Source organism: Salminus brasiliensis, chromosome 8 (genome assembly GCF_030463535.1).
Source record: "Salminus brasiliensis chromosome 8, fSalBra1.hap2, whole genome shotgun sequence".
Lineage (NCBI taxonomy): Eukaryota > Metazoa > Chordata > Actinopteri > Characiformes > Bryconidae > Salminus > Salminus brasiliensis.
This window is the reverse complement of record NC_132885.1, coordinates 14,237,293-14,259,808: the sequence shown is the minus strand read 5'-3', so window position 1 is coordinate 14,259,808 and position 22,516 is coordinate 14,237,293. Positions and strand designations below refer to the sequence as shown.

General features: G+C 42.0%; 1 protein-coding gene across 4 annotated transcripts in view; it reads right to left on the bottom strand.

The window, feature by feature from the left end:
- Nucleotides 1–1,277: 1,277 nt before the first annotated feature.
- The window catches only part of cobll1b (cordon-bleu WH2 repeat protein-like 1b), a 43,448-nt gene continuing 22,209 nt past the window's right edge, over nt 1,278–22,516 (bottom strand). For 2 of the 4 annotated variants that reach the window (XM_072685716.1, XM_072685719.1), the window contains 12 exons: nt 20,419–20,583; nt 17,286–17,493; nt 16,788–17,013; nt 16,256–16,297; nt 16,025–16,125; nt 15,283–15,516; nt 14,037–14,175; nt 7,084–7,375; nt 6,922–6,995; nt 5,267–6,819; nt 3,431–3,580; nt 1,278–2,885 (listed from right to left, as the gene is read on the bottom strand). In XM_072685716.1, coding sequence (XP_072541817.1) covers nt 2,811–2,885; nt 3,431–3,580; nt 5,267–6,819; nt 6,922–6,995; nt 7,084–7,375; nt 14,037–14,175; nt 15,283–15,516; nt 16,025–16,125; nt 16,256–16,297; nt 16,788–17,013; nt 17,286–17,493; nt 20,419–20,583 — 3,259 coding nt within the window. In that variant the 3' untranslated portion in view covers nt 1,278–2,810. The remainder of the gene's footprint in view (nt 2,886–3,430; nt 3,581–5,266; nt 6,820–6,921; nt 6,996–7,083; nt 7,376–14,036; nt 14,176–15,282; nt 15,517–16,024; nt 16,126–16,255; nt 16,298–16,787; nt 17,014–17,285; nt 17,494–20,418; nt 20,584–22,516) is intronic. The other 2 variants (XM_072685718.1, XM_072685717.1) reach the window with 2 other exon arrangements.

Sequence of the window (22,516 nt, the reverse complement as noted above, 5' to 3'; positions counted from 1 at the left end):
AGACAAACCGGGACGCAGCCGTTCGGGCTTTCTAGTAAACGGTGGTGCCTCCCTGTTTGCTGACGTGAACGTTTTAGACACAACGTGATATATATATATATATATATATATATATATATATATATATATATATATATACACAGTATCCGCGTACGTACAGTAGCTTCCACTGTATATATGCCAACACGGTACGAGAAAATACAAAAGTAACGACATGAAACGAAGCATAAGGACTGGTGATGTGTTATGGGTAACTTACGCGTGTAAACCGGCGTAGGCTGGTGCCCTGTACCTGCTGTCCGGAGCCTGTGCAGCGCTCTTACTGCTCCCATGGCTGTCCGGCACCGCGCTCACTGGGTTAAGGGGCGCCACTTATTACTCATGCACAAACGCTACGTCACGGTGTTGTGACTGGGCTTTCAGCAGAGACTCATTGTATCTGGACTCCAAATGACTATTTCCATGTTTTTAAGACTATTGTAATGCGCAAAGTCCCGAAAGTCCTCCTAAGCGTTCTGGAGGGAACCACGTGCACCCAGCTGCGCGCACTTAGAGGAAATTAAGACGTGTAGCTTCATAGCAGGAGGGGCATCGATGTAGCATGTCTTATTTAGGTACATATTACTCACGTGTCCATCAGGGTTCTCCTTTACTTGAGGAAATCATTTCCAGACTTGCCAGAAATGTGATGACTTAGGATAGGATAGATCTAATGTACTCTTGAAAGGTTACCTTAAAATGATGTGGACATGTATAATACAATCCATAAAGGCCCTTTGCATACTGATCAGATCAATCACACACACACACACACACACACACACACACACCAATACACACAATTCCACAACCAATCAAGTTCTGCTGAAATCTTAGTCTAAGAAATCTAAGTGAACAGAACTGACCTCAACAAGATAGCACGTTATAGCGTCCACACATGGGACACTGTACCACTGCAAACTGTAAAAGGTATAAGCTTTTCCAGTTCTTTACTAATAATATTATTATTAATATAATATGATATGATAGATTGAGGGCAGCCATGGTTGCTAGTTTGATCCCCTAGGCCAACAGGAAGTGGGGGACAGCGAGAGGAAAGGAAAACATTTATAGTGGACATGAACTTGAGCAGTGCTGTGCAGTGGCTGTAGAGCATGTTTCTAAGTTTTATAAGTTCTCCATGATGTATAGGAATCCTTAACATTCCTCCACAACCAGGTACAATGAGGTAGACATACTTTTGAGGTGGGAAACTAAATAAATAAACATTCACACCATTAAAATTTGGGTTCATTTATTTGTTTCATTTACTCTGTATTGGTGTACACAAGGGGAGCTACAGTAGGCAACATAACACAAATCCACATGACCATGACTGGGTAGCTCTGTAAGCCTATTTGCTGCAAATAATGTCATCTGAATAGCATGTCTAAAGATGTCCTGAGCTGTACAGTGTGAAACGCAGCAACAAGCCCATTCAGGAAATGACACAAGTGACTGGAAGGAATTTCAGAGATTACAGCAGTATCGTCTTCAAACCAAGCATGAGCAGCCCAGTGTCTTTCTTTTTGAGCTCAGCTTTGTTGAAAAGATTTAACTCCTTTTTTTGGCCACTCTCTTCTCCGTTTCTTACACAATACCCACATGTGTAATGCTTTATAATCTATGTGTAGATGCATGCCATTACATACTGCTTACTTCATTGTGTTTCATGTAATTTACAATTATGTCATGTGTGCTAGTAGTGTTTACCAGCACAAAAGGTATGTGTTCAGTATACACGCACACGGGTATATGGCGTCACCGGTTTGGTGTCAGTACCCTTTTCCACATTGGCTGATAACAGTATTCTACACCCTACACCTAATAAGTTAAAGAAAAAACAAACAAACTTCCATAAAACTGAACATATTCATAATTAATGAAATAAAAATCATATAAAACAACTTAACTCAAGGTTCAGAATCCATATGAATGATCATTAATAAAGATTTCAATATAATACATTTGAGTGAGAATAAAATAAACACAACATATGCTAATAAATCTCCAAACAATTACAGACCCAGTAAGTCTCATAATAAGCATAATAAGTTAGGTCAGAGGTTTTAAACCTCAGTGATTTATTTCCCTCAGGTGCTCAATGTGTTTTATGTTTTTCCAATATCACCACAAAGAAGCCAGGGCCACAATATACTGCACTAAAACTTTCCAAGTAAAGAGTGCTGATTTAAAGGTCAGTCTTTATAATCAATAAGATATGAGAGGCAAAAGCTGACTGACTATACATTCACACTCCTACTCAGACAGAAAAGGAAAGAGGCCAGAGGGCAGTTTATAGTAGGGATGTGTACTTCCAGTCCTAGAAGGCAGACGCAGTGCTCAGTGTAGTTTCCTCTGTGCAGTAACCCACCTGTTGCAACTTCCAGGGTCGGTTTCCCCAGACAGGGATTAAGCCTAGCCCTGGACTACACAGAAGTCTGAATGGGGATTCTCCACTGAAAGGAACATATAGTCTTGGACTAGGTTCAAGCCATGTTCAGAAAACTGACCCATAAACTGTTCATCATGTCTCTGATGAGTTAAACCAGATCAGGAACATTAGATCAGGGAGCGAGTTGTAGCTTCCAGCACTGCGACTGCCCTGGCTTAATGATGTTGGGCTGCTGTGTCCTCGGTGTGGACAGGAAAGGGGAAATGTGTGGGATGGCTGGAGAAACCAAAGAACAGGATGCAGAGGCACTACTCTTAAAAGTGCTCACTAAGGCACAGTGGGATCAAAGCTAAAGCTAAAGACGTGGAAAGATGCTTTATTCCTCCTGACATTGTGCTGCATCTTGCAAACTTTTTGGTGCAGGACACGTCACAGGAGACACCACACATCCCTGCAAAACAAATACAGAACAACTTGAGTTAGGGCTGGAGTTAGAGTAGCCAGTTTTGGCTTCTTTATGTTTTTTAGACGCTGCTAGTGCAATAAGAAAGGTTACAGATGAGCTTGGAATAGCATGAGGTTTTCCGTCCTTCTAAATTTAAGGCATTTGCATTTATCGCACTTGTCAGATGCTCTTATCCAGGACGACGTACTATTTGATTAACTGAGGTAAACGCTTTTAGTGTGAGGAGTTTTGGCAAAGGACTCCGTACACTACTTTCAGAGTCTTAGGATTGTTGTACCCCTCACACTACACAACTTCTTGTCTTGTAATCAGGAATCTTTTATTCAGTGTGGTTTGCCCTGTACATGACTGATCAGCAAGACAGGGTTACAAATTACAAGCATTATAAACATGTTTTATCATGGAAACACACACGAGAACAGATGCAATGCCATTAGCCGCTCGGATCAGCATAAAAAAAAATATGCAGGGGTACTTCCAGGACCAGGTATGGGAACCAATGCTTTAGAGGAAGGCCAAGTTCTACTCACTGATGATAGATCAGTCGTTCCATTCTTCCATGTCACCTCAGGATGAGGGGCTTCAGTATGAGGAGAGCTCTGTGCTGGGTCACTGCAGCCTGCTGGAGGAGTCAGAGTCTCACAGCCGGCCTTCTTCTGTCCACACTCACTGTCCAGATCCTGCAAAGAAATCCCACATACACACAGTCATTGCTCTGCGCGCAGAAGCGTGTGCTGCCGAGCCAAACCAGAAAGAACATTCTGAAACTACTCAATGGCATGTTGCAGAGACTGCTACACACTGCTCCCAGGCGTACATACACATGTGCACGTCTTCCACAATGTGAAAGCGCACACATACGCCTACAACGATAGACAATTATTCATGACGTGTGTACACATAAACACACACTTGCACACAAAAGGAACATCATGGAGAAGAAGCAGGAATGTGCTGCTCTTGTGAAATGTACACAGTTAAATACAGCCGGATGGAAGCTGTGGATACCCTGACACAGACTGACTGCGCGGATAACTCAAACAGCTACACACACATACACACAAAGCGCTCCCACAGGCAGCTGGCTGATGATGGAGACATTGACATGCTGACATCCCTCACACACATGCTCTCAGATGGAGGTTTTGTCTGACACCAGTGAGAAACAAACGCATAAGATCATCTGTCAGCGCAAACGTCGGCACGCACACTCTATCCCATCATCAAACAAAAGCTTTTCTCAAAGGTGTTGTACTGTGACGCCACGGAGCGAAAATGGCATATTGTGTGGGTTGAAAGAAAAGAACAGTGCAGTCTTCCCTTATTGAGTAAACTCTGAGATGACCTCAATGACACCAGCTCAGGAGACAGGTCGTTCTGGGACACATTGACCAAAAAATAGTTCCATTATGTCATAAAAAAATAGCTTCATAGGACTTTACCATTCATAGGAGTTTTAATTCACTGCTTACTCTGGATTTTTACTTTTCTGCAATATGTATTGCAATATTACAAAATACAAGAATTTTCACCAGGTCTCTGCTAGAGCTGACATGTTACGATATTAATAATGTCCTAAAATAAAATGGGCAAATATGCAAATGTTCTTTTTGTATCACGCAAGTAGCATGATGTGTATGATTTAATTTGTCTAATGTGACATTCCACATCCTGTGATGTGACTTTTGCACATGTACACACTGCAATGATGCTGAAATGGTATACTGTGCAGCCCTAAATACAGAAGAGTGCACCAAAAAATATAAATGAAGAATTGTATGTACCCTTTGGGAGGTCTCGCTCTTATAACAACAAACACTAAATATTAAATATTGCATTCACTGAAGTTACTCTTTGCAGCAATTCACAGTAGTTACTGGATGCTAAACCTTAAAAGGAATTCTACCTAAATTCCATGATTTCTGCATTCAATCATTGGTAGGTACAGAGTGCCATTCAAAGTTTTTTGTTTCACTGATGAGAAACTACTCTGATTTGGGAACGTCATCTTTTTTGGCAATCTGAGTTTTATATGTATTGCTGATAATGGTAAAATAGTGGGAAACTTGCACACTCTTTTCTTTGGGACTTTATATAAATGTGTCTTAGGCCAAAACTTTCTTGAAAATGATCTCAGGCATCAGGAGTTATATCCGTAACGTAATTACGTTAATGTAATACCTTTCTGTGATGTAGCTTTGAGAGGCATTAAACACCCCAGATGTCCCCATTCGACCAGTGCCTACCAATTCTAGATTGGTATTTCACATCAAACCAATCGGATTAACTTTAGTTAATATGAAAATTAACAACTGAGCAATATGCTTTAAGTTTAAGTGATTCAAAACAAGACAAGTCCTACTTACTGCAGTAGTAGGTGACTCAGGCAAGTCAAGTGACTCTCCAACTGGACTGTGTTTGGTCAGTGCTAGGGGCACCTTGTGGCCATACTGTTGCCCCACTGGACTGATGCTAAGGGAATGGGATCTTTTGACTGCGGAAGAGACAGCCTGGGCAAAGCGGGATGGTGTGATAGGGGAGTAGGGTTTCGGTGCTGCGAAGCTCCGCAGCTTCTCCAGGGTCAGACCAGCAGTTGGCTCCCTTGAGGGAAGACTCATTTGGCGGGGAGGAAGGGAATGCCTTGTCTCTCCAGGCATTTCAGCCTCTTTCTGAGAGAAGTCTGCAGTGGGTTTCTGTGGCACATCCTGTTTTAGCCACGTCTCTTTTTTCTCTTCCCATTGGATGGGTGGTGGAGGAGAAGGTGGGAAGTTCTGTGTTACCCCAGGGTAACTCTCTGTCTGCAGACTGCCTAGGGCCTCCCAATGGCCCCCTCCGGCAGTGCTGCTGCTGCTGCTGTCACTCAGACTCATGCTCCGCACTGCTGCTGAGCTTACATAACTCCCAGGTGTTCTTTTGTGCTGTGGTAAGCGGAAAGAAGCTGGTTTGGGCCTTGTTGCAGGTGGAACTTTCTTCTCCTTAACCTCAGGGCCTTCTCGATCTGCTGTGAAAGCGGAGTCACCAGCCTCAGGCGATGCTGGAGATGAGGGAATTGAGTGAGACAGTTCACTATTGCCAGACCTGAGCAGAGCAGCAGGGCCATTTGTGGACTGAGGGGGTGCTGTAACTTGGGACGTGATACCAAGAGGATCCTCCAAAGCTTCTGAACCTTCTACGCTCACCTCTTGAGCTTCAGTCTTGCTGGGGGACTCGAGTGTCAACTCCACCTCGAAGAAACGCAGCTTGTCCAGGGACCTCTGAGGCACAATGGTGTAGGTGGTCATGCCCACTTTGGGGATGTAGTTGCGGGTGAGCTCGTTTGAGGGTTTGGGTTTAGGCTCAGACTCAGCAATGTATTGCAAGCTGCCTGCAGTGGTGGCTGAGAGAATCGGTGTGGCCAGCTGACTTTTCGAGGCCAGCGTATGTGTGGATGTCTGGCTCTCAGGGACGCGAGTTTCTATGGATGTCTGGCTCTCAGGGGCATGAGTGTGTATTGAGGACTGTTTCTCAAGGCTGTGAACCACATGCGTGTGGAGCTCTTCTGTAGATGTCGCCATGTCCCGCTTTAAGCTAGATGAGGCTGAAGGCACAGCAGAGACCAGCTCATTTGGGCTGTCTGAAGGCTCAGGCTCAGTAGACGTGTACCATGTCTCTGTCTGAATCTGTGCATGTGTGTGACTCATGCTGGCTATAGCGGCGGCAGCACTCTGTGCCGCTGGCCCCGAGGCTGCTGCAGGGCCGGGCCTAGGAGGTGCCTGGGGCTCGGCTTGCTGAGTGTGTGTGACTGCGTATGTGTGTGGCGAGGCAGGACCCTGGAATATGTCATCTTGCGTAAAGACTGCTGTGGAAGTGCTCTCATCTTTCATAACTGTGTACGTTTCAGTAGCCAAAGAGGCAGCTTCAGTCCTCTTCTCAAAATCGGCTGAACATGTGGAGAATAACAAACACAGTCAAGTCAAGTTACTCAATAACAACTGCACGACTAAAACAGTTCCACCACAAAGAAAATGGAAATACAACACACCATTGTCTCCCGGCTGTAGCAAAGCATCATCAGTCTCTGGCTGATGTCCATTCACCTTACTGTGTGCAGCTAGTCTGTCAGGAGTGAAAATCATGTATCAGCTTTGGCAACTCAACCAGGCTAAAAAAAAGGATCATTTTCATCCCTGCAAGAGTGTCGTACTTGCCATCTGTGGTCAGATCACATGACACTTCTTCCGTGCTTCCCCCGGGTGGTGCCACGTTATCCACCTCTTGAGAGTCTTGAGAGGGGGAGGCAGTGCCTTCTCTTCCAGAGTCCATGGAGATGTCTGCAGACAGGTTGATGCTGCTGTCATCTTCCAGCAGCTCCTGTATAGGACTGGGGCTCTCCGGACTGGGGCTGATTGGGCTGGAGCTCACAGGGGTAACAAGGGCCTCTGTGATTATAGGCGTCTCCTCTTTTTCCTGGATCTCCTCAAGAGCTGATGGCAACCCTGTAGCATTGAGTGAGATGTTTGTAATAAGTCACCTAGAAGTTACACCAAATTCAAGATACACTATAGGTCCAAATGTTTGTGGACACACCTTCTAAGGAATTCATTCAGCTACTTTAAACAGCACCCACTGCTGACACACATGTGCAAATGCACACATGCAGCTTGTCTAGTTCCTGTAGAGAAGTATTGCCAGTAGAAAAGGACTCTCTGGAGCAAAACTTGAACCTTTTGACACCATGCCTAATATCAGGTGGGCAGCCCCAACCCCCAGCACGGAGCTGTGGAACAGTGGAACTGTGCTCTCTGGGTTGATGGATGGTGCTCCATCCAATACTTTTGGAATGAGTCAGAGAGATGGGAATGAGGTGAGGTGGTGATCATCAAACATCCTGACCTCACTAACGCTCTTGTCACAGAAAGCAAACAAATCCTTACAGCAAGTCTCCAAAATCAAGTAGAAAGCCTTCCCTGGACAGTAGTTATATATAGATACCCCAACAAAAGCATTATGAACTCTTTTAGTTTGACTTTGAAAGAAACAATAAATGAGCAGGTGTCCCAATACTTTTACCTATATAGTGTACCTATACTTATATAGCAAAAATAGCAAAAATGTCCTTATTGATGATTACTAATTTGTAAAGGAAACAAGAACACTTTATTTTGAGTGGTGCCTTGCATATTATTATTAAAGTTTATTATTAGAGTATCAGTGACACATCAACACATCAACAACATATCAGTGAAGGAACATCACTGAAGCTGCTGAATACACTAAGGTGAATATCTTGAAGATGTTCTGTTGATGCATTATTGATATTAAGTAGATTTACTGTTGATATGTTATGTCAAGTAGCCTGAATTTTACTTCCATTAGGCAAAACCTAACCCAGTCGCACCAGAAAACGTAACCTTACATCTGGCCTTAATTCTAAAACCTAATCTTAACCTTAATCTCAACTCAAAACCTAATCCTACCCTTCACCCTGGCCAAAAACCTAACCCTAACCTCAACCCAAAACCTAATCCTAAACCTCATCCTGGCTCCTTAATCCCAACCTAATCCAGTTACACCCCAGTTCCAGACTGGTGTCAGCAGCAGGTCTATAACAGTTTGTTGAGGATGTTGAGATGGTCTGTATTAGACCTGCTACCTGACCAGTGTTTTCTCAGGTGAACATCTACAGATCTGAACTTAAACACAGTTTGAGTTTGAGAACAGCAAAAGTCAATAGAAGTCTTCAGTTAATTGTCTTGCATTTTTTTAATGTTATAATCTACTGATATGTTACTGATGTGTTACTGAAAGTCTGATGAGTGTTTATTTAATCTAATAAGGTTTCTGGGGGGGGAAACCTGATGAAAATGGCTTTTATAGAGTATATATAGTGTACATGTTTAAATTCCCAAGGGTTTTAAAGACACCAGGGTTAAAGAATCAAGGTTCATTTACATACCACTTCATGCTACTACCACCCTGAATTCTCCAGGGACAACTTTAATTTAATAAACACTGATCAAATACCTCGGATTATAAGAACTGTATAACTTTGTCAATCTCTCATAGTCCTAGACCTTTAGTAACTGGATTATCTCCCAGCTCTCTCTCTATTTTTAATCTTCTTCAAGTTTCTTCTTCCTATAATGTTATTTAGCATCACCGGAGTGTGTAGGGTGGGTTTCCCTTTTGAAGCTTGGCTCAATGCTTCTTCTTAACGTCTCAGGTAGTTGGCTAGATCTCTGAAAAGTTGCATTTGGATAATGTCTAATCAAACAAATGAAATCAAATTCTTTTAACCTGACTGACACACAGATTATACTTTTTTATTTGGGTTATAAAATAGTTCACTAAGTTTAACCTTAAGATAAGTTTCAAACGATATCTACAGGATTCTGTGATCTGCTCTGGTTTCTGATGAAGCTCACTGGCCAGTTTGAGCATGGGTTAATAAAGACATCCATATTCTCCTCCTCTGCAGTGTCCAGGAGAAGCTTACATAATGGGATGATAGGAGTGGGTTATTCTGTATTTTCAGTATTAATGTGGAGAGTGGAGCAGGCAAGCCAAAGCGCTGCAGAGCGCCCGCTCTTCAGACCGAGTGAATCGCTCTTAATTAAGACGTCTCGCTTCCCTCGCGCCCTCCGCCAGCGCTGCATTCAGCACTTCAAGGGCTGTCGCTGGGGACTGGAGAGCAGAAGGAATATTCAAAGAGAGAGCTTCTTTCTGCAGAAAGCTCTGATCTCTCTCTCTCTCTTTCACTCCCTGCCTCTATCTCTGAAGTTGTGAAGTGTCATGGATATAGATACAGACATTCAGAATCTGGGCTTTACTCTATTCTGTTCCATGCTCCTTTCTTTTCCTACCGTTCACTCTATATATCTTAATCCCTTTCTTTGTCCATCTTTCATTTTCCACTCTGTACCAGCTCCCCCCCCCCCACCTCCCCAATTCCCTTTTTCATTCCTCTTTCTCCACGCCTCCCTCTCTTCCTCTGTGAAGTCGATTATTGCTGTCGGCAGGGGAGCTAGGCAAGGCTAGAGACACAGGCAGTCAGAGACTAGTTCAAACTTTAGGAGCACTTTATTACTGAGACTTCAGAACGTACCGCTGACATACTGTAACTCTAAGCTACTTACAAAAGACAAAACGTTCATTAAAAATTCAGCACACAAACACAAACACAGCGGAATAAAGGGATGCGTCACTGAAGATCAGACAAAAATCCAGTATGGCAGAGGGAAAGTCGAGAAATATACTTAGAAGAAAGCAAACTGAATGAAAGATCCCTCCCAGGTCTCGAGAGGCTGCTTTTGTGTGGTTATGAACAACGAGCAGAGCCTGTCTGTAGATTCAAATCCCTGATTAGAGTACACTTACTCCCTAAAAGCTAGTCCCCCTCCTTACTGCCTCACTTGCTTTTATGGAAAACTTGCTATCACATCTAGGCCAAACAATGCATTTTTACGAGCGCTTTCAGCACTTGGTCCCTGGGTATTGCGCAGACATTTCGCAAAGTAAAACATGTCATGCTTACAATGAGAGCTCTTGTTAGGTTACCTCCCTGGATGAGGCACACTTATGTTCACTGAAGAAAATAAAGCATGGTACTAAAAGCTGGGAGAGGACAGCATGACAATAGAGAGAAAAAGTTATGTTAATAACCCTAATGGAAGCTAGGCACAATGAGTTCCTTTCCCGAGTAAATAAGTCAGTGTATTCCTTTTATAAACACATGGATTTAAAGGAACAGCACTAATACATCATACTACAACACCACTGAGATCATAATCATTATAATTATTATTATTATTATTATTCAGTATCAAAAAGTATATAAACAGTAGAAAACAGTCTTAAAATGTCCTAAAATGTTATTTTCTAATAATTAACTAAAACCAAGAGAACTAGATTTTGTTAAAAAAAATAAAGGTGCTTCAAATGGTTTGTTGGGCAAAATCATAGACGAACCAGTTTTGGTTCCATAAAGAACTTTGGGCCTCTCTCTTAAAGCTATATTGGCTGGCACAGGCATCTGTTAGCTGGTGCGGCGGAGCTGGAGACCTGGTGCTTTTCTCTGCACTTGTCAGCTGCCCAGCAAAAAGAGGCAATTGCTGGCTTTGAATGTACTGAATGAGACATATGTGAAGTCCTCAGCCTCCTAGTGTTGGGAGCATTACTAGTGCTAGGGAAATGTTAAGGGTTAATTGGCAATACCAACTTGGGAGAAAAAAAAACAACAAATAACTTGTTGAAACTTTTGAAACTTGCTTCTTAAGAAGGCTAGTTGAATAAGGCCCCATGTTTGTAATGGAGTAGTGTGAGTGTGATGAGTGTGAGAAATAACCTTCACTTCAATTAAATGTTCTTCACAGTCTCACACACAACAAATTTGAAACACCTTTCTTTTTTAAGAGTGTATGTTTTCCTTGTCACATGAAAGACAGCATGAAAGACACATGAAAGACTCTAGCCAAGACTTATAAAACTGTCTGTACTAAACAAGACTACGACATTATTGACAAAAAATGTTCAAACACTGATGGAGAAATGTTCACATGGCGTTAAGAAGAAAAGAAAGTGAAAATGACAAACACTAGGATTAACATTAAGTTAAAGCAAATATGGTGAAAGAAGAGGAAGAAGAAGAGGCCACCACATGAGGAAGAGGAGGACGAGAAGGACTTGGAAGAGAAGAAATAAGCAGCAGACAGCAGAGAGAACTGCAAAGCCAGGCAGTCATACGCCCCCTTCTGGTCAGTCTGCAGAGTGGAGAGTTCAAATAATGAGAAAGGAGGTGGCACAGTGCAGTAAGAGCTATGACATGTCTTATTTACTCAGCTATTGAGGAACTCTGAGAAGAACAGAAGTGCTAATACCATAAAAACAGTTTTCCTATAGTAGATTTCCTACCTATTCTTTTACTTCAGAGAAGAGGTCTGGCTAAAGTCTCACCTTCTGTTACTTCAGCTAGTCTTCGTTTATTTAAACTAGGTACATCCAACGCACTGATGAAACCAAATCAACCTAATCCGTTTTATCAAAGTGACTTTTATTACTGATCTACCCCACCTACAGCAACTAAATAAAAGTTAACAGGAGAAACATGAATACGTCTCAGACTATAACATCCTAGAAAAAAAAATATGTAGATTATGATTAGATTAGTCTTAGATTATGTAAATATTGTGGTTAAAAGACAAACATTTATTGTGTATTTTCTATCTTATGTCCCTTGTTGAGGACATCAGGTCTTGCTTGGTCTCTGATTGTAGGGGTTATGTAATGTTACTGTATTTGTTTAAATGTGATTTTTTGTTAAAATGTCTTTTCATTTCTTGAACACAAAAAAACACTAAGAGGCTTTCTCCAGAGATGAGCACCCCCCGCTGGTTTGTCGTGCTCTAATTATTAAAAACCTGGTTGGTTGGAGTAACCTGACGACTAGAAGTTTCTGCTCAGGCTCCTAAAAAGCTGATAGGTCCTTTTCTGACCTTTCGGGCCCTGCTTCATTTTGTCTCCTGACAGCTCCTGAGCTCAAGTCTGCCTCACTCAGCCCTCTGCTTCCTAATGTATGGCAATTGACTAGAAATGGGAGGCAGTAAGTCATATTGTCCACTACAGAGCTGTGGTTTCAAAAGGCTAAAAATACTGTACATTTCTAAAATCTTACAAAATTGAAGTTATTTTGAAGAAACAATCTGATTACAGAAACATAATAGTTGCAAAACAATTGATCATGTGTCCCCCTTGTTGCCACAAAATGTAAAATGCCATGCCTGAGCTCTGTTGGTCATTGGATGTCCTCTTAACAGTACAGTAGGATTTAAACAGATTGCGGGATTGTGTTTACTACAATGGACAAAAATAAATTGCCTGGTCTAAGGACGCTATAGATATAATCACATACACTCATATTTTTAAAGGTACTTTAAAGGGTTCTCAGAGTGATGCTATAGAAGAACCACTTCTTGTTTTGCGAATGTGAAGAACCTTTACAACCTTCCACAAATCTAAACACAGTTATTCATGGAACCATGGATTGGCTCAAAAAACCTTTGAAGCACCTTTATTTATAAGGGTGTAGGAGAGCAGTTTTACACATTGCACTGTGCCAGGAGTTTAACCAAAAATGGTTTCCTCCTTTTTTTACAGTTGTGGTGGAAAAAGGGAAGGAAAGAACTCTGTTATTCACATTTTAACAAAGGACATCTGATCCTCAATTGAATGTGGCTTTTCCATTTTCCACTTCATGATGTCCACCCCTGGACATCATGAAGTGACCCAACTGAAATGACCAGGCTGAATTTCAGTCAAAAAACAAATATCTGAATATAAACCGTTAAAAAACTGCAGAATAAAAATCTCAGTCTGTATATTTTAAAGAAACTGGACATGCAAGTGTTAAACATTAACTTCAGCCATTCCAGGCATTCCTGTGTCAGACTGCAAGAAAAATGTAACTCGGTTAGTGCTCTCTGCACAGGTGGAGCCTTGCTTGTTATGGGCATGTTTTGCATGTGCCTTTGCATGTGTAGATCAAGCATTCAAATCTAATGCAAAAAGCTGTTCCCATGCAGCCATAAATCAACAGTCCAAAAACCATCAAAGGAACTCTAGCTCAATTTCTATGTTCTTTTTATTATTCTATGGAGTACTTTACCTGCTGACAGAAAGCAGAGCAGATGATTTTTCAGTAGTGCATGAACTTAGAGGAGAGAAAAATCAGAGGGAAAGAAAGGCAGAGGAAATGTAAAGTGCTGACAAGCAGCTTTGCCCCATTTTGACCACAAGGAGGCAGGCTATGTACAGTAACCATTATTGACTGTCCACACACACGCATTCCCATATCTGCACCTCTCTCTGTTTACATGCTGACCCAAGTACAGCTGTTCAGATCAGTCAAGTTCTCCACAGAAGACAACTTGCACATCATTATTGGTCAAACTGAGAAAATGTCACGTTTAGAGATGGACTGTTTAACTTAACAAAACAAGACTGTTTAATGTTTTTTAAAGGCCAGCTGTGTGTCCATGTCATGGTGACAGCATGTTTACCAGAGAAGAGTTGGGTATAGCTGCTGCTAGAGGAATGGGACAGATGTTGGACTATTGTGAGTGTGTGTGAGTGTATAAGGGCTGTCAGAGGATGTGGACTGACCTGTCACAGCCCTGTCCTGCAGAGCTTCATCAGGCGCTGCTGAGAGACTGCTGGGGGAGGTGGGCGGAGGCGGCGCCTTCCTTTTGCTTCTCTTCAGGGAGGATCCGGTTGAGGAGCTGCGACTTAGAGCTGCAGTGACCTTCACAAGACAGAGTGGGCACTCACAACATGCACATTGCAAATCCAAAGTATTAGGGACACCTTGCTTTTCACAGTGTCTTTGTCAGTTAAAATAATTAAAGCAACAGTATAATACACTTTTTACTTTAAAATAGCAGCTGATGATGCACTGATTTTAATAGGGAGAATGGTATCTCTTTTAACGCCACTCTGGACCTGGAAAATGGCTAACTGCTCTATGTAACTACAGTGGAGCTGCACGAGATCTCCCATAAGAACTGCGAAACGCTGCATAAACCATATGCAGCGAGTCATATTTGTGGGGAATCCAGTAATATTACTCTACCGCTATGGTCCACATGCTTATTTCACTGCAGATGTCGGTTCTGTACTTCTCAGGTTGTCAACAAATGCATGTATACAGCTGTCCATGAGAACATATTTACAGCAGTGTTCAATTACACTCCCCAACTGTAGAGGGAGCCCATAAGTAAGGAATGCCAATTCTCGCTTAATTCTCCTTTAAACAGGCACCATAACAAATCTAAATCTGTGTAAGCTTTGCCATTTTCCAAGCAAAAGCCACAAAACTAATGACTAAAGTACTTGGCCATGACAATCTGTCCCACATAATTTATTATTTTGCCTCTGCCTTTATTTGAGCATAAACTTTTAGTGTGCTTTTAACAATTAAATCATTTAATTATATCTTAATTAATGCCAGACCCACGCTCATTAAGCCAAATATACTCCAAATATCTAATAATCAAATATTTTGTTATTTAATTGCAAAATAACAGCGCAAATGAAATGTTATTACAGTTTTCAGGACATGATGTCCCCAAACCTTTGGCAGGAAGTGTAGCTGTGAGACGTCTGGCTGTATTCCCTCTCACAGTTAGGCGAGCTATCTGAACATTGAGTTTGCTTTAACTTAACACACATAAAAGCAATGTTTAACCACACGGTTATGATTCAGTGTGTGGTACACATCACGATGTGACAGGTTCAAGGACAAAGCACAGAGTAACCCTGTCTTAATAACAAATCAAAAACCCTAATAATTCAGTGTCCGTTTTCTGAAGTGAAGTGTAAACCAAAGTTAAATGGTAAAACAAGCACATACCTGGTCGCCATCAGGCGGAGTAGTTGGCTGAGCACCGCTGTTTTGCTGGCTGAGGTCAGAGGGCATGCCCTGTGACGAGATCATGTTGGGGGGCAAGGGGGCACGCCTCTTCTTCGGGGTGTCTGAGGGCATGGTGTTGGAGTCGTATGTGGGCGAGTGCGTGCTTAGGGAGCTCATACTAACCGGTCTCTGTTTCCTGTGGACTGGAGACGCTGGCGCACTCACCGTCGAAGCCTTTAAAGAGTGACGTGACGGAGTAGAACAGAACAGAACAGAGCAGTGTGACAGCCTGTTCTACAGCCTTTTGGGGGAAAAAATGTCCAATCACAGCTTTCACACAACTGACTGGCAGGTGCATTTTGGAGATTAAGCCAGTCCCATGTCAGCAAAACTCCTGATTTGTGTACAAGGACAAGCATGACCACTGACCAATGGAACAGCTCTGTACTTGCCCATGCAAAGTTTAAAGAGCACCCAAAGCAAACATTCCACTCCATCAGCCCTGAACTCTCTGCAGTGTGTCAAACAAATTAGCTTTGTAAATGACTTTCAAAACGCTGGTAGTCTTGAACCTTTCCAGTTCAACAGACTCTTAAACCTTCAGTAGCAAGGATCAGACCTAATTCAGAACTGATAGACATTCTATCTTCAGGTGACCTTGACATGATGGTGCCTTTAGTGTAGCAGTTGAATGAAATGATCATGTAAAAGAATAAGAAGGACGAATAAAAACAGCACCTACCTGTTCCTGTCTCTTCTTGCTTCCTCTTTTAAACAATCCAAAGAGCCCTTTGTTTTCTTTTTCTTTCTGTAGTTTATCCTTGCCTGGGTGAATTATATCTGCTGGATGAAAAGAAGAGATTTTGAACAGAATCTATATTGAAAAGTACTGGAAGATGCTGACTAATACATGGACATGTGTACACACTAAAAGCAAAAAAGTCAATTGAACTGAATGAATGGAAAACTGTACCTGAATGAGTTGGAGATGGAGGGAAGCTTGCTGGACTGATAACTGTTTAGATAACAATAAATATCAAGTTAATAAAATGCCATTGGCACAAAGTTCATTTAGAGGAAAAAACAAATCTATTTTATTTTTATTTATATATTTGTTTGTCTGTTTGTCTATTTATTTGTTTTTCTTCTTTCTCTCCCAATTTGCTACTGCCAGTTAACCCACCCGTTCGTAAGTCCCCCTAGCACCAGCAATGCTTCGACATTAAAAGGCTAAGGACTTAACACATGAAACCAGCTACTGCCTTATTTCATCGCTGGGCTGCCGACATGCTCAGGTAAGCATCAGGTCCTCAGCTCCACAGCACCAGCTAACAGGCACCTATGTAGGCCAACATTGCTACCTAGCCACCTGGAGAGAGCCCGGCAAGTGTGCTCTCTCCAATGATGGCAAAGCAGCATGGCTCAGGATTTGAACTGGTGACCCTCGGGCCATCCGAGCTGCATTTCCAATAAAGTTTCCAACTCACAGGAGTTACTGGCCATACCCCTTGTGTCTCTTGCGTAAACTTCCCTGAGACCAAGCTCATTGAGGGAGTTGCTCAGATCCAGTGGGTCCTCCGAGTGCACATTCCGCAACAGCACGGTGCTCTGCGGCTCAAAGTCACATTTCTCACAGATAGCAGGGAGCAGCTCCTGCAGAGGGAGTCGAGGGTTCACCCGCAAAATCGTCTTTTGAGTCTTCTTATAATTTATTACCATGCGCACTGTGGCCTGAGGGAGATACGGAAAGAGAGACACAATCAGGCAACCAGGAAGACCCATGAGGAGAAACAGAAAGAGAAGGAGAAAGAGAGCCTAGGAGCATTCACCTTAAATGAGACGGCATTCCCAAACATCAAACCGCTCAGTAAATGCAAAAGGCTAAACATAGCTCATGAGAAACGAAATCACAAAGTCAAGCCTGGACGTGTTTACAGAAAGATTGCTGCGTATACGTAGGAAATGCTCCATTTTCAGGAGCAAATTAGAGACCAGAGCTTCACCTCTGGCATCTGTGGTCCAGTCTTCTTGTTCTTGTCCTCCATGCCTTTGGGCTTGAGCAGAACCTTCTCCGCCTCCAGTGATCCAATAAGGGCATTGGGCTTGAACTTAACATGGTTCCTGTTGGTGGAAACCAGCTCGATGGTGTGGCCTGATGGGTTCAGATGGTACTTTGCACACAGCATCACCAGCAGGTCCATCATGGGCTTACTAAACAATAAATACAGAGAAGATCTATTTACAACACTTAACATGCACTGCATGTGGTAGGAGAGCCCTAAAGTAAGGAGTGGCCCATTACTACTACACCAAGCAAAGAGGGTCTAAGCGGGATACTAGTTTCCCAATGAGAATTTTTAAGGATATCCATTGGGAGTCTCTAGAAACTATTAAGCACACAGTGCAGTGTGTGCATTTGGATGACTAATATCATGCTGGTGAAAAGAACCAAGTTTAATGAAGCTCCTGAAGCTCTAACTAAACCAATTCATGACATTATTTTAATATCCTTTTAAATATTTGCTAACTTCCATCTTATGAACAGTTATATCTCGTTCGTCTTGATCATGTGTGTTGGGAAAGCAAAGTGTTATACAGACAGTTCGGTTCCTTAGGTGATGTCATTTCCATAACAGCTATTCAAATTCTTGCTGCCATTGATACCGACCCCCCCCCCTCAGTCAAAGTGCAAAAGAACACTATGTACACTGCAGAATGCCTCTGCCTGCCATATAGCATATTGAGTGTGGAAAATCCTTTAGTGACACAGAATGAGCTACACAATGCTTTCCAACTGTTTCTGGAATGTCAGGATCTGAGAGGCCTTTGGAAATACACTGGCTACAGTTTAATCCTCCTAGTAGAAGACTGGAGAACACTCTTAACTCCCCAGCATATTCAGAAGAAGAAAGGAGTGGCAGCAAATCAACAATTAATCTCTTTATATTAAACTTGGTTTCACTTCTAGCATACAAAGATACTGAGGATCTAAGGAATGTTTTTTTTGTCATTAAAGGTTATTACTTTACACCCAATTCTGTCCTCTACAATGGCCAGTCCTTCCAGTGTCCAGTAATGTGTGCCATAATGCACAACAGCACCAATAGTTGGCAAGGAGAAGTTATTTTGGCAATTTGCCACTAAGAAGCATATGCCTGACAGCTCTAAAGGCTCAGTCTGGATTAGTGGATTGTAGTTTAGTAGTAGTTAGTGGGGATTAGCAATATTAGCAAATTTATGACTGAAGAGCAATTTGTTAACAGAAGATTTGTACATTTGCAATTTATGCAGTCTTGTGTAGTCCTGCTCAAGATTGCATTCAGGGACAGTGAGCGTTATTGATGTAAGAATATTAAATGTTCACCATCACCTGCCTCATGCCTAGTTTAACCCATAAATATCGGCTGCAGCACCATCATTCCAGAGAATACAGTTCCACTGCTCCACAGCTCAAGGCTGGGGCCTATCTTCCCCTCTAGCTCTGCCTGGCATTAGGCATGGTGCCAATAGGTTAATGTTTATCTGCTCCAGAGAGTCCTATTCAATAGACACTACTTCTCTATAGGGACTAGATAAGCTGTGTGTGCACATTTGCATGTCTTTGTCAGCAACAGGTGCAACTTTAAGTAGCTGAATGCATTCATTAGAAAAGGGTGTCCACAAACATCTGGACATATAGTGTATTAATACAGCCTACAGGGGAGACAAAAGACCGAATGAACTAAACTCAAGACATATGAAAGCCAGTTATTTTCATTTTCCAAACTAACCTCACTGCAGCAGTCTGGAGCACCACCCATCTGACTCAGTGAGGCAGCAATTTCAACTGCTTTTAAAATGACGTAATGCTCTCATGAGCTTAATGAACTCACTCGCACTACGGTCTCCACACTGATGTCCTTAAAATCAAAAGTTCACCAGGGGTCACATCTCTTTAGGATTAGAAAGCTGTTTCAAAAACTAAGGGGGCTGACATAGGGTCTCTGTAGCCACATTTGGACTTACAGCTCGTATGTGTTAATTTAGCAGACTGAGTGAGTTATCCAACGAGAAAAGCTACCTTAAGGTTCTAATCAAGAAAAGCACAGCAATTGGCAAGATACTTTATGGTAGTGCAACAGCGGATGCTCTCAAATCAATTCTGCAACCGCTAAAAAGCAAAATATTGTACATTTATCATGATCTGTCTCTTCAGATCTAGTCCCAGGGTAGCTGTGATGCAATTTGGAAATTCCTGATTGCTGATTTTAAGCATTTGGATTTTATCACCCGGTGTTTGAAACAGAGCAATAGATGTTAGGCACTGTTATTATTGCCATTCTGTAGACATGGAAACAGTTACTATAGTATCTATAGACCTTTACATTTAGCCTACAGTATAAAAGATCATCTGTAAGCTGAACCTGTACCTTCTTAAAGCACCCAACTGGTACCTCATTAAAGTACCCAATTGGTACTAATCCCATGCGATACAGCATCAGCATCTGTTTCTCTGCATACTTTTGAAAAGTATGCACAAACAACACAGCGTTAGAAATTGGGGTAGCCTATTTAGGCAGCTATGCAGCACTACAGAATCTCCCTGTCACAAAGCACTACACTCACACAATTTGCTGCGTTCCAAGGCCTAGGCTGCGGCCGAGATAGGCTGCATTTCTCTGCCTCTACGTCAAAGGATCTTTCATATACAGCCCAGATATTTGGCCTACATTTAGAGCGATTTGGAGGATGTAACTGATGTATCCTTCCTGGCTCTTGGTTACACACAGTTCTCTGCACACATACAATACAGGGGAAAATGGAGGAAAAAAAACAGCACCATGAAAGTGACAGAAAATAAAGCCTCCAGATCTGAGTTTGTTTAAAATGTTAATTTTTGTAATTATAATTTTTTTCCATGAAGAAATGAAAAAGCAATTGTGAGGGGCAAGACTTCTTTGGTGACGTCGCTATGCAGCCTGATTAGACTGCTTCTTTTGGTGTGACCGAAAGAGTACTAAGACATAGCAGCAAAATGGTTAAAATGGTCAAAAGTCTTGTTAGGAGTGAAAGAACCCTTTTTCAGTACTTTAGAACCCTTATTCTGTAAGATGTAAAATATCTCAGCAGTCCTTGGGCTCTGCTCAGCAGTCTCACCTGCCATGCACAACCGTGGCCTTCTCCACTCCCTCAGGCAGCACTACCGTCAGCAGCAGCTCCTGTTCCAACGGATTCTCCTTCTGCTCCATAGCTGTGTGAGGCGACACACACACACCATGCAGGACTGGTGGAGGAGGGGGAGCCTTGCTTTTAGATGACCTCCTACAAAACAAGAGCGAAAGGTCTCACTTTAAAAACAGGTAGGACAGTACTGAGCCAACAGCTTCGGAAAGTCACACTGCTGGTGCGGTTCCTGTATTTTTGAGAGCAGAAATGGTTATGCCTAATTTAACACGTTTAGGGATGCGCTGATATGGAAATACCAGTATTTTCCATGCACATTTCCTAATGCCAACGCAGATACTGTTACATAAACATTTCACCACTGTCCATGAAAGCTCAGTAGCAGCAGCAATTTTGCAGTAGAAATCAAAAATTCCTATTGTAACGTCATCAAACATCAGTTTAAAATATTGGCCAAATCTAACCATCTGTCCAATGTAACTATGTTTTACATCATCATGCATCATGCAGATGTTGTGGTTCAGCACTGGACTGGGCTTTTGTTGGCCTCCATTTCCAGCAAATGATAGTGATCAAATGGACACCCAGCCTACAACACTTAACTGTAATTTGGAAGCAACAATGGGAATACGTCACACACAATATCGTCACAGCTCCTCAAAACGGTCCGTAAAGAACTATGTTTGAGTTAAGACCAGTACTCTGATTATAACCTCAGTTCTGACGCTGTAAACTAGTTCAACAGTATGCAATGCTTTGCTTTGTTAAATATCTGCTTGTTCATGCCTAAATGAGCTGCACTCCCACCCATGGACATCACATGGGACAGCTAAGACCAGAACCATAAAGTGCAGTGTTTTTTCTGTGCAGAGTTTATCCATCACAAAATGCAGTTTTCCAAGTGAAAAAGACACACTCCAGTAAAACATCCATAACCCCTTAAAACCTTTAAATCTTATATGTAGACCCACACTATTAATATCACAACTTGCATCACTTTCAACGGCCCTAAAATAGAACCCTGTGGCACTCCCTTTAGAGGAAATAACTGAATCATTAGGTTAATAAGGGTTAAACTTTACAATTCAGAGCATTTGTATTAACTCCTCAACGCAGCAAGGCTTATTACACACATATTATTCTTTAGGGATATTATTAGACTTCTGTACAAACTGGTGAGGCTATTCTTTGGAAATAATAGTTTGTAATAATTGCATAGGCGATTTAAGGGATTCATTTGATGAATATAACACTTGACAGAAACATGATAGAAAGCATTGTTTACATTGTTTATTTTAACTTTTAACTTCATAAATTATGCTCTCTGTAGAGGATACATATTTTTTTCCACTTCCCAAGCCTTTGCACACAACTGTACAGTAATACGAAACTGAAATGTGCAAATATTGCTTCTACTATTTGTACACATGCATGCAAAATAATTCCAAACATTGTCCATCAAATCTAGTTTCATATCTCTGGATCTTTATGGTAATTGAAGTGGAACTGTTTGCGTTATCATGGCAAACACCCTAATCAGACCAAACTCTGCATGAAATGGGCTGAAAGCTATCCTTTATTTCAGACTCAAAGCCAGCAGCTATTAAATGAGTGAGCTTGGATCCACTTTACTCAGAAGTCACAAGACACTCAAATGTAGCGATTTATTCAGTCGGATGAAGGAGGGGAGGGAGAGAGCCCTAGATGAAAGCAGGACGAGGACGAGACCCATGCTGATCTCACTAAGCTCAGCTGAAGGAGGGAAAGGGTCATCGTTCCGGCATTCTGCTGGACGTGACAAGGCAATTTGGCACAATTTAGCAACTGGGGCCTCATTAGGACCTAGCTCTATTGCATCACACTGTGGAAAAAAACATGCCATGTGCTGCTGTAATATTTAGGTGAGGGGTCGAGAACATCTGAGGCTATATTAGGCGATGAGGACCAGAAGATTTGAATAATCCAAACATTACTACCCTGCCAAAAACAGGGACAAAAAGACTGTATATCAATGCAATCAAAGTGAGTATTTTGTGGTGTACAGCTGGAGCAAACAAAATCCCATAAACCA